General features: G+C 37.6%; 1 protein-coding gene across 1 annotated transcript in view; it reads right to left on the bottom strand.

Annotated features, from left to right (window-relative positions):
• LOC149566822 (Ribosomal protein L18e/L15 superfamily protein) overlaps positions 1-12,903 on the bottom strand; it is a 38,654-nt gene extending 25,751 nt beyond the window's left edge. The window contains exon 1 of the mRNA XM_089820146.1: positions 12,172-12,903. Within this exon, the coding sequence (XP_089676272.1) occupies positions 12,172-12,615 (444 nt within the window). The 5' untranslated portion in view covers positions 12,616-12,903. The remainder of the gene's footprint in view (positions 1-12,171) is intronic.
• Positions 12,904-13,173: the final 270 nt, after the last annotated feature.

The following is a 13,173-nucleotide window of genomic DNA, read 5'->3' as shown; positions in this document are numbered from 1 at the left end:
TACAAAACCAAGATAACATTCAAAAGACATACACACCCAAACTTATGTCAATCAATAACCACATACAGATCAGGAAACCAAACTGAATAACACAAGGAAAAGGATTTCACTTATATATTATCCAATAGGCCGAAAATAGACACAGTATGCAAGCCACAGATCTCAACAATACACCAATGAGAGGCAAGACAGATGCACATACACATTGATGGCTGAAGGAGATGATACAGAATGTTATACAGCTCAGAGACAAAGGGAATTTTACACTGCAGACCTGCGAGCAGTAGCAAAGAAATCAGAAAAGGAGTCCCCCTTACAAAAACAATAAAATCTGCCTTTATAGTTCAGGCATAACTGAGATCTTTTGCTGCTGAAGTGACCCTGCAGCTACCTGCCATTAAGTCCCGCGGAGGACAATCATGGAAATCTGAGGGAAATCTGATCTTGTTGCAACAGGTGTCCTGAGAGGATTGAAAACGGTGCCATCGATGTTCTGACTGGGTAGATGGATCGACTGAGACGGTGGAGTGTTCTTCCTCATTCTGCATTCATTCCGGGTAGGTCGGGATTGATCATGAAGATCAGATCGGCAAGATAACCCTCGGTTTTCCCTTTTTGGTGCATGAATCAGCAGAGCCGACAAGTCAACGTATCCTTGGCAACAGAATGAGCCGCGTGGACCAATAGCTTTTTACCCTTTTGCCACCCTGCTAAGTCTTCCTGTGTTGACCACCCTCTTATTGAACTAACCGCACCACCCCCGAACTGTTATCATTAACTGCAGCAATTACAAACCTGACCGCGACATTAACTACCAGCCGCTGACCGTCAACCCTGGTCTGCCAACGAGACACATGTCAGCAAGACGCTATGTCGCTATGGTAAAGATCGCACAACTTCACCATAGCGAGACAGCGCCTTCCGTTGATCTGCCCTGATCTGACGATCATGAAGACTCGTCATGTTCTGTGCTATCCTTACCCCGGGCCCATCATATCTGGCGCCACCTCAGCAACCGCAACACACCTGAATGACACTTGGCAAAACTTGACAGACGTACCTTGGTGCAACTTGGCCCTGCTGACACGTGGCGAAAGGGGCCATGTCGCTATGGTAAAGATCGCACAACTTCACCATGGCGACATGGCGCCTTCCGTTGATCTTCCTTGATCTGACGGCAAGCGATAGATACTGTTCCTCAGTGCATCAATGAATAGGAACCGGCCACGTATCGCCGTCTGACGAATCCTTGCTGACATCTGAGACTCACCGGACATGTGGCAGAAGGGCGCTATGTCGCCATCATATTCTCCATGCAACTTCGGAAGGCGAGATAGCACCAACCGTCGACCTGACTTTGATCCTACGGCCACGAAGACTTGCCCTAATCTGACGATCACATTAGAAACCCTGGCCCCATAATACACATGGCGTCCCCACACTGGTCCACGTAGCATCGTCCTAGTGACTTGTACTGCCTTGACTCATTGAGTAGCTCTTCCTTGCAGATGTGGCATGTTCTGATTTGCTAGCGTGGATCAAGGACCCTTCCAACTGGGCAATCAGAGTACGGAATGGGACCCAACTCATTTGCCTGAAGTTCTTGCCGTTGATCTCTTCCGTTGCCGCGAACCTTGCCGCCGACACTGGGACTCACCGTAGAAACAACCTCCGGTCGGTCGGGCGCTATGTCGCTATGAAGATTTTCCGGCCAACACACGATAGCGACATAGCGCCCACGGTGCCGTGGAACTTTTCGGACCCGCCGAAACATGCTGCCCTGCAAGCTGGACCCACCAGACACGTGTCCTCCGGGCGCCATGTCGCTAACATAAATCTCGCACAACTTCGCCATAGCGAGACAGCGCCAACCGTAGATCTGCCTTAGATCTGACGATGGAGAACCTGCGGGCCGTAGAACCATGTTATAAGGGTTGGCATTAAAATAGTATTATCTTTGGGAATTAGCCGTTGGACGGGCTGGACGTTTGAAATTTGAATCTTGGCGGGGCGAAAAATGATAACAATACTCTGAGTCTTGGAAATGGAAAAACAAATAGTGAAAATATATTAAGTTGACAGGATGAAACATAATCTTCTGAGTCAAAAGTGTGACCAAGGACACACTCACATTTCATGATGAAGGTTGTCAAATCAGAAAAGAAAGTACAGGGAAACGTGTTGCAAATGCAAATACAGCCAATAATGTATACCATTAGTAAGATCAATGGAGAAAGATTCCTTATGGGATGAGTAGATGAAAGTTCATTATGGCATAAAAGAAAGGGCCACATGAACCATTGACAATCAATCATTGTACAGTCAACGTTTAGCAACCTACTATATGTGACAAATCAGGCTAAACATTGTGCAAGCAGCAAAGGTGAAGATGCAAATTTGACAGACAGTATGTCATGATTACAGTACTGTCATATTGCATGCAAGTTCCTGTTGTGGAGGTAGAAAACACAGCAGAGGCAGATTTCATAGGAGTGGTATCATGGAACAGACACTGAGAGACATTGGGGAAGCAGAATAGTATGTCAAAGTGGAGAAGTATCTCAGACAGAAGTTGGGAAGTGGTATCTTATAAAGGCACACAAATTCAGGGGGAGATAGGCATAGCATTGTCTTTCATCTTCATGGAGAAGATAACTCAGTGTAGATATAATGTCCCCATGTGGGCTCTTCCTCAGTTTGCTCTAGAATTTCCAATTATGGTCTCACCTTGTATGTCCTTTGTGAAATTACTTTTTTTTGTCATTCTCCCCAAGGATTAATATTGCAATGAATTGTATATCTTATTTTAATTCCTCAAATGGGTATATAAGTTCTCCAACTATTAAACAATTATTGTCTGTGTTATTGTCTAAATGAATTAGACAATAGAGAAGTTGATCAAATATAACATTCTTTTAGGGAGATTCTATAAGTGGAAATATCAGGAGAGTCGTATCAAGGGAAACTGAGGGATAATAATATTTGCTTCCTTTAGAAATTCTTCAAATGGGTATATAAGTTCTCCAACTATTAAACATTTAATGTCTCTGTTATTGTCTAAATGAATTAGACAATAGAGAAGTTGATCAAATATAACATTCTTTTAGTGAGATTCTATAAGTGGAAATATCATGAGAGTCGTATCAAGGGAAACTGAGGGATAATAATATATGCTTCCTTTAGAATAAACTCCTTCAATATGTAACAATTATTTTAGTAGTAGTTTAAACCCAATTCTCTTAATGTGGAATTCAGTAAGTGGAGGTTGTCTGGAATGAAAGGACAGTAGACTGGATATTGATTATATTTATGATTAATCCCTTTATACTTAAAATATTCAAATGTTGTTTTAGATATTCAAATGCCGGTTGTCTTTCTAATATATACTGAATGTATTCTTTTATTATTACCGATTGGTTTGATTGCTAAATGTACCCTCAGAGGTATTCAATGCTTGTTTACTAATTCTATGCTATGCTCGACATTTATCCATTGCCTGCTTGCATATAATTCTTATCTCTTGTTTAATACTTAGTCAATGGTTCTCTTTGATGCCTAGCATGTATTCTTAACTATATATTTTCTGGTCCACAATTCCATATATCAATCACCCAGTTGATGTTGACGTGATTGATTGTCCGTCTTAAGGTAATCATTTTATATAACTTTAAATGAAATCTCTCTGTGTCTTGGTAACGCTAAGCTCCAACACAATTACAATTCAATGCTATTCAAGTATATTACTGCAAACTTCATTATAGTTCTTTTGAGATTGATGCCGGCTGACTATAATTGTTGAATTGACATTTATACTGTCTGCTTCCCCCTATGCTGAGTGGGTTGCTATCTTTTTCTCCCGAATGGACTAGACTGTATTCCTCCTTTGATTGCTGCAAGTAAGTCCAAACTCTTCTGCTGCTCGATAAATTAGTAGTTTGTTCACTGATTGTATGTTTTTTTAAGGCTGACTGAACTCGTATCGCTGAATCCTTATTTTCTCTCATAAATCTTTAGTGTCCTCCTTCCTCTCCAAGATTGGATCTCCTGTTCATAAGTGCTTAGTGTATGAATTTTGTCTTGATATCTTCTTTTCTATCTTTTCAATTGAGTGAGATCCAACTGTCCAAGTACTATATGTGTAATGCTAGCTGGGAAGTCTGTCAGTGCACCTGCAATGCAGAAATGTGCAAATATTAAATACAGTATTTGGTTTGGCCCATCTAAAATGACTCCCCTGTATTGTCTCAATCCTTATTACTGACTGGTCCAATATGAGATGATTCAAGTGGCTGAGGTTGTGATAATTCCCTCCACAAATCCCTGTTTTACTCCCTTTATAATATCTCATTACTGGGTCACAACCTTTGGTCGCAGCAGTCTTTAGTTAGTCGAAGGAATATATTAGATTTTATATAGTTTAATTTATAACTTCTTTAATGATATTCTTGTTAATTAAATATTATTATTAGATATTGTTAATTATTTGTATATATTAAAATTCATTGCTTATAATAAATTCTTACTGTATATTGTCAATTATTATTAAAAATAATATATTTATTAAATGTAAATATCAATTATTATAATTAACTAATCATAGTTATTATTGTGCTGTTATTTATTGAATTTAGTCTTCCAGATGGGGGACATCGCAGCCCCCCTCCCCGAAATTGCTTGTCCTAAAGCAATTCAAACTTTAGGTATGTGTGATGTCTTACTATATAACTCTGACCTCCAATATGACAACCCTGGAATGATAATTTCCACTAAGGTTAGAACTGCTTTACAAATACGGATTCATCAAATCTAAATATCATAATATTTAATTTAAAATATTAAGAATAATTCAAAGATTGAACTTATCTTAATGTGATGTAGAACTTCCTTTCTCACTTGTTCCATGATGAGCCTTGATGAATAATCCTTAGGGAGGGGTTCGTAATCAAGTTCCAAGAACTCTAGGGAGGACCTACTGGGGTTCTAACTACCATATTAGAACAGTCCTCAAACTGTGACACCATCTCAATACAACAATCTTCTCCCAAGTCCTTATGGATATCCAAAATTTGGTATATCTGTCCTTCCTAGAAAATAAATCTCTCTTCTTGGCATTCAGAGATGAAACCTCTCCCTTGTAGTGGGGTGTCCTAGCAATTCCCCCTTAATCACAATGTAGTATTGTGTCCTACTAATAGTTCTCCCTTAACTACTACTGCAATAAGATGCCCTTAGCGGTTCTCCCTCAACTACTTCTACAATAGGGTGCCCTTAGCAATTCTCCATCAATCAACAATGCAATAGGGTTCCCTTATATCAGTTCTCCCTTAAATTGTCGCTGCAATGGGGTGCCTTTCACAATTCTACCTTAATTGCAACCTTGGTTTCTTCTGCAATAGGGTGCCATAGCGGTTCTCCCTTAATCACAAAGCAGTAGATGCCCTTATAGCAATTCACCCTTGAACATGCTGCTGCAATAGGGTGCCCTAGCGATTCTCCCTTAATTGTAGCCTTGGGAAGGTACCAGCAATAGGGTTCCATTAGTGGTTCTCCCTAAATTGCAGTATAGTGAAGTGCCCTTGTAGCGGTTCTCCCAATCTACTACTGCAATAGGGTGCCCTTTGTGATTCTCCCTTCATTGCAGCGCTTTTCCCCTTTATTTGTTTTATCTCTTTAAATACTAATAACAATAAATTCATAGATATATTAATCACAATTTATACATCATTGATTTTTTAGATTGTTGGTACGGCTGCGATTGAACCTCTTTGAAACTCCACTGGCTTTTGACATTCTTTTTTCATAAAAATTATTTTCAATATCCTCTTTTACCCCACAGGATGGCAAGATCATGCTCTAATGCTACTGTAATGTCCCCATGTGGGCTTTCAATCAATTTGCTCTAGAATTCTCAATTATGGTTTCAACTTGTTTCCATTATGAAATCACTTTTGTTGTCCCTCTCTCCAAGGATTAATATTGTAATGAATTGTATATCTTATTTTAATTCCTGAAATAGGTATATATATTCTCCAACTATAAAACATATAGTCTTTGCTATCATCTAAATGAATTAAAAAAATAGAGAAATTGATCAAATATAATGTTCCTTTAATGAGATTCTATAAGTGGAAATATCATGAGAGTCGTATCAAGGGAAACACTGAGGAATAATAATATTTGCTTCCTTTAAAATAAACTCCTTCAATATGTAACAATTATTCTAGTAGTTTAAACCCGATTCTCTAAATGTAGAATTCAGTAAGTTGAGGTTGTCTACAATGAAGGTGTTAAGTTTTTGAGCCCAAAAATCAATGATGATAAACAACAATAAGAAAGAGCAAAAATGAAACAATAAGCACCAGAAATATCCTAGGAAAACCCAGCCACACAACAAAAAAGGCATTTTATTGATCATAAAAGTTCAAGTGTACAATGCCTATCGCTTGATGAGATATATATAACTTAAGGAAGACTCTTCACATTCCAGCCGAAAGTCTATCCAATTTCCCAAAACATGACCCTTTATTACAATTGCAAATACAACTCTTCGAATTTTCACACCTCAATGCATGTCGAATGACACATATTGTTACATTTAATATTATAATTTAAACATAAGTGTCCTTTTCAGCTGATGATGACAATAACGGTAATAACATCCATATTACCAGAGATAAAGATCTCTATCATAGCTACAAACTTCAACACTCCCTCTTAGCCAGAGAGAGGTCTTTAGTTGAACAATAACACAAGACTGCAACCAAAATGTCAATGATAAAATCTCATCACATAGATCCTATAAAATTCACGGAATCACTCAACATGAAAACCTGTAATAATTACTCACATTCCTAGAGTCACTTCAACATGAAAACCTGGAACAATTACTCATTGTTAATAATCATGGAATCACTCAACATGACAGATTTGTAAGACTCGCAGCTAAGCCTTTAATCACAAACTCTCTCAATGTGAACTGTCATGGAATCTTTCAACATGACATCCAACTCCCATCATGGAATCTCTCAACATGATGACATCATGGACTCTCTCAACATGATGTTCACTATCGCATAGTGAAAGAGTTATCATAGCTAATCTTACAATCTCATTTATTCACACAAATATAGAAATAGGCAAAACAAAATAAGACTTAGTTCCATTTACATCTCAAATTATAAAAATACCACAAGCATTATACGCATATATGAAAATGAAGGGGATTCCATAAGCACTCTCTCTTAATTATGAAGCCTCCCTCTGAAGCTAAAATCTCCCTCTAAAATTCAACATCTCCCTCTTGCAACATCCTCTTCTTATTGCTTTTCTCATTGAATCCTATAACGAAGAGAGATAAAATCAACTTATCATAAATATCATTATTAAGAGAACATTATTTTTAGTTATATAACAAGAATCGAGATCCCTAATACTTGTTAATGGGCCCTTGGTCTACTAGTGAAGTTAAATGGCTCACAAAGAGCCCACCAAGGGTCAAGTCTTGCTGAGTGCAAGGCTCCGACCCCATACAGGATGAGGTAGGGATCGTGCCCCAGTTGATTTTCACAGCGTGGATGCCCCTCACTCCTTGGCTCTAAGCCAAAGAGGTTTCAGGCATGAGTGGACCCATATAGGGTTCCTAAATCGTTTAATTGGTGACCTTCACTGGTTGGTAGCTCACAGGCCTTCTGTCTTTGCTAAGCTACCTCGCAGGTCTGAACCCTCCATCAAAAAAAAAGGATCTCTAATACTTATCTCTTTTGAAGCAATATACATAAAAGAGAACCAAAAATTGAAAAACCTGTATAACACCACCTTTAATAATCACCATCTAATGTATTAGAAAATTTATATTCGTGAAAGATTCCCTAAAAGGCAATTCACCATCTAGTTATATCAGATACCTGTAGTGCTATATTGAACTTCTAGAGTGCTGAGAATTCATCTGGAGTGCCATAAAGCAGCCATATTGCACAGATTTGATCATTTGTCCACTTGTGAGTTTATCTAAGAAATTGTAATTATCCAGATAACATATAAGTATTGTAGGCATTTCCCACATTGGGGTTTAGCAATATTAATCTTGTTACTGCTGTATATTTATGGCAAATCGTGAAACTTCCAACTTGAAAGCTGTGATTAACATTTATATTATGAGTTTCAGTTACTGCTAAAGTTTGTTTGTTTTTCAAAATATCAAAAAACCAAAATATTACCAAAAAAAATAAGTGAGCATCGCAATAGTAGACATGTGTGTTAATGTTATGCCCAAAAATAAAGATATACAACAATAAACAAAAATAAATAACACTAAGACACAACGATTTACCTTGGGAAAACCCTCCAACTTGAGGGGAAAAACGCAACCACACCAAAGAATATATCTCTTTCATTAAGTCATAGAGGTTTGAGTACAATGCTTATAACTGAATACAATGCTCATCACACAAAGTAATGACATATATCTAGAATAGTTTATCCTAGGGAAGCCCTCCAACTTTAGGGGAAAAACCCAACCACACCAAAGAAATATATCTCTTTCATTAAGTAATAGAGGTCTGAGTACAATGCTTCTAACTAGGTATAATGCTCATCACACAAAGCAATGATATATATCTAGAATAGAGAGAGTCTTCATATCATAACCAAAAGTCTCGTCATTTTCCAAATTTGTGTCTCTTCATATTTCCAAATGTAGGTCTCTTCATATTCTCCAACGCATGTCTCTTCAAATTTCCAAATTTGAGTATATGAAAGAGCACCAAGCAAATAATCAGGATGTCTCCCTGAACTACAAACATCAACACTCCCTCTTAGCAAAGAAGATATCATTTGCAAATTTCAAGTCATCATGACAACCATAATGGCTACACTCATGTGTGTCCACAACAAAACTCTATCACAATTTTTTCTCAACAAGATATAGTCATCTCAACATGACATTCACCATGAGATGATGAAGAATCAAAAAACTAAGTCATGGAGTCTTACACATGACTTCCACCATGGCTACTCCCAGAAGGTGGATACACCATGGCGACTCCTAGAGGGTGGATCCACCATGGCTACTCCTTGAGGGGGGAACAAGGAATTTCACCTCAAATTTCTCTTGCAAAGAAGAATGCATTAACAAGGGATTACACCTCAAACTTCTCCCTTACAAAGAAGAACTCATTCACAAGGAATTGCACCTCGAACTTCTCCATCATAGAGAAGAACTCATTAACAAGGATTGCACCTCGAACTTCCCCCTCACTGAGAAGAACTCATTAACAAGGGATTGCACCTCAAAATTCTCCCTCACAGAGAAGAACTCGTTACGAAGGCATTGCACCTTGAACTTCTCCCTTGCAGAGAAGACCTCATTAAAGCACATAAAAAATCATTTGAATGTTGAGACTCCATCTCAATAGGGACAGCGTGACTTCCTCACAGACTGCATCAAATTCTCTCTCCTTGACTACAATCTCTCAATGTGCTCCTCAATCCATCCTAGATACATTTAGAGAGATTAGCAATAGTTCATAGAATAAACCTAACACGAAGGGATTAGCAATTATGTATACCAATGCTAGAAGTCTACATAATTCACTGATTCTAATGTATGAATTATTAATCACATTAAAATTCATGAACATTAAATACTTCTCCAAAAAAATTCAAATCTTTCTCACAATCCATCAATTGTAACACAAACACATACCACAAGGCTTTGCAAGAACACCTTTGAATGATCACTATAGTGCCTATACTTCCCACAGCACGGATGATCTCCAAATGGAGAGTTCTTCCCACTACAAAGAGAAATCTCAATACTATGTTTTGTCGATGCACAATAATCCCATGATATTCTGCCTAAAGAATCACCAACACCCATGGACTTCCCAATCATTGCTAAAACATCATCTGAATAGACTTTTTCCAGATAACACAAGTTTTACAATAAAGCAAAACAGATAACTATCAGATGCCAAGATACTCACAATAATAGATATCTTTAAAACAAACACAACACTCTTACTTATGATTGACGTCTTCAAGGCTAATCAATCAATAAGCCTGCTAAATTTTTTAAAGAGTCTAACCATCTCTGATTGCAAATAACATAGCTTGATGATTATGCAGAGATCATCTAATTTGGTCATGCCAAAAATTGTGATTATCTCACAGTACTTGTATTCTTAGAACAAGAATATATCAGAAAAACGAAGACACGAAACATACGACTACCTCCCCTGAACTTTCTTCCCATTAATGATCTCAACATCAACCTGGTTCTGAAAAACCACGCGATGATAATCAGACATTGCTATATAACACAAAAGGCCAAAACTGAAGAGATATCGATGATAACTTGATAATAAGAAAACAGAAACAACAGTAATTAGAAGGATGTAATCAAAGAACTGACCATATTGAAGAACTAATAATATAAAATTATAAATGAATCAACAGAAGTTGAGAACAAAACGACAACTCCAGTAAATGAACCATCAGCACTTCATTTTCCCTAAAATGACAATTAACTCTGTCAGTCAATCAAAGACGTATGCAATGTTGCATCAACATGCATAGATGCCAAAAAATGAATACATTGGATGCACCAACAAGAGAGAAAGGTGAATCAACAGACAACATAGAATTTCAAGAGCGGAAGACAAATATTTTCACAGTTCAAGACTAACAAAATCATTACAAAGAGTATGAAGCTATTGAGCCAGGTCCAAAAATGAGCAAAAGAATCTCCCTTATTCGTTGCTATCCATCCTGCTCTGATACCATGTTAATGTTATGCCCAGATATAAAGATAAACAACAAAAAACAAAAATAGAGAACACTAAGTCACAGAAAGATGCAACAGTTTATCCTGGGAAAACTCTCCAACTTGAGAAGGAAAAACCCAGCCCCACCAAAAAATATATCTCTTTTATTAAGTAATAGAGGTTTGAGTACAATGCTTCAAATGAAAGTGAATACAATACTCTCACACAAAGCAATGATATATATCTAGAATTGACAGACTCTTCGTATCATAACCAAAAGTCTCTTCATATTCCAAATGTGTGTCTCGTCATATTTCCAAAAGCATGTCACTTCATACTGTGAAACACGTCTCTTCGTATTTCTAAATGTGAGTATATGAAATAGCACCATGCAGATAATCAGGATATCTCCTGCAGCTATAAACATCAACAATGTAGCCCTTGGATGACATTGTTTTCAAATACTGCATATTTACAAATCAAGTGCATAAATAGTCCAGTGGGAAAAGCTTAAGTGGTCACAACTGAAGCTTTCATGGCTAACTCCCAGTTGAACTATCAGAATGCCATGGGGTAAAATACCATCTCCAACATTGGATGTAGCATATCCCAAAAAAGGCTATGCGGGGTGATTTTTTGACTGAAGAGATGCAATAACCATCAGCTGTGTGGGATCAAAGGTAAAGGCTACTCCCCAAGACAAACCTTTAGAGAAAAAAGGATTCAGTACACGTGTAAAGTTGTTAAAGTACTCTTATTCTTTAATTCGATAAATACTAACCAAAAATGAGTTGCTGTAAGACAGCTTGTAAATAAAATATGATATCGATCATAAAGAGTGATCCTGAAATATAAATAATTTAAAAAGTTTGCAATGCACTAAGTTTATATCCTGAAACTTTCCTACAACAAATGATGTACTGTGAACTATTAAGAAATTTAAATGACAATGTTTTAAAACCAATGAAAAAGGTAGTGATACGATGCATAGCTGGGTGCAAAGAGTGATGGAGCTATCCATACACTCTTAGGACGGTGGCGTTTACAGGCAACACATATATGAAAGATTAAGTCCAAATTTTATCCAATGGGATGGACTGGACTTGTAAGTTGTCACAGCCGTCATTACAAAGTCCAGATTTAAATACTCATAGGGACAATTTTTAGTGTTGCTGTGTACAAAATTCCAACTATACTGGTTGCAACATAACCTCATAAAATCTTAAGTGATAACATTGATTGCAGCATACCCTGCGGGAATAGGAAGCGTGCAAGTCCCGGATGACTTTAACTGCATAAGTGCTCCAGAAAGGACCAAATCCAGGATATACTTTTACGATCTACAAAGTAAACAGAATACGTATTTTAAAAAGTTTATTTGAAAAAAAATAAGAGACGATAGGCATGCCTGGAAGTGAAGAGTGAACGGGTTCTTAAAACCTCGTTTTGGCAGCCTTCTTCGAAGAGGAGTTTGGCCACCTTCAAAGCCTAACTTAACACCGCTTCTTGCCCTTTGCCCCTTGTGTCCTCTCCCTGCTGTTTTCCCCTTCCCTGAACCTATTCCTCTGCCCTTTCGCGTCTTCTTCTTCCTGGACCCCTTGTTGTCGCTCAAATCATTCAGCGCGAGAAGGGTGATATTCCTCCTCCCAATGCGGCTATTGTAATGGCTCAATTCACTCCATCCAGTATTAATAAATGCTGCTGTTGGATGCAGACTCCTTGCTCCAAGGTAGAGCCCATTTGAAACATAAAGTGAAGCTGGTGATAAAAAAGTGGAAGACGAAGAAGAAGCTGTTGATACTGCCTTGGCCCAATAAGAAAACCGTTTGACGAAGAGTAGTTTTGAGGCCATGTTTTTATTGCTTAAGGTGGTTGTTTAGGGTTTTAGCCGCTTAAATGTTAGGATTTAGTCTGCCATTGGCATCTGAGAGGTGGAAAACCTGAATTATTCGACATACCCGATGAGAATTACTTTTCTTTGGCCTGACGATGGTGCTGATCTGAATACTACCAAACGCCGAACGCCTGCTGTGCGAGGGCAAGTTTTACTCTGGTCAGGGATGTACGTTGTTTCAGCAGTATGCCTCTGGATCGAAATAAAACTTTTGCCTGTATTCGTATCGCCTTAAATTTTTATGATGAATAGTGTTATGTTCTTAAATTGATATATAAAATTTAAAAAGAAAAGACAAGATTTAAAATTTCTGAAAAATATAGTGTAACTGAATTATATTGGAGAAGTTTATGTTAAGCTTAAAAGATAATAATGAGAATGATCAAATCACAAAGTTGTGCGGGATATACTAGCAAGAGAATAAGTGATGACACTAAGCTTAGGGATTCCACACATTTGTAAGATATTAATCTTTAATATATAGGTTTCTAATTTATCGTAGTGTCTTTTGGATCT

This window comes from Cupressus sempervirens, chromosome 3 (assembly GCF_028749045.1).
Source record: "Cupressus sempervirens isolate cs-2001-9-10 chromosome 3, ASM2874904v1, whole genome shotgun sequence".
Classification (NCBI taxonomy): Eukaryota; Viridiplantae; Streptophyta; class Pinopsida; order Cupressales; family Cupressaceae; genus Cupressus; species Cupressus sempervirens.
This window is presented reverse-complemented; position numbering and strand designations above follow the sequence as displayed.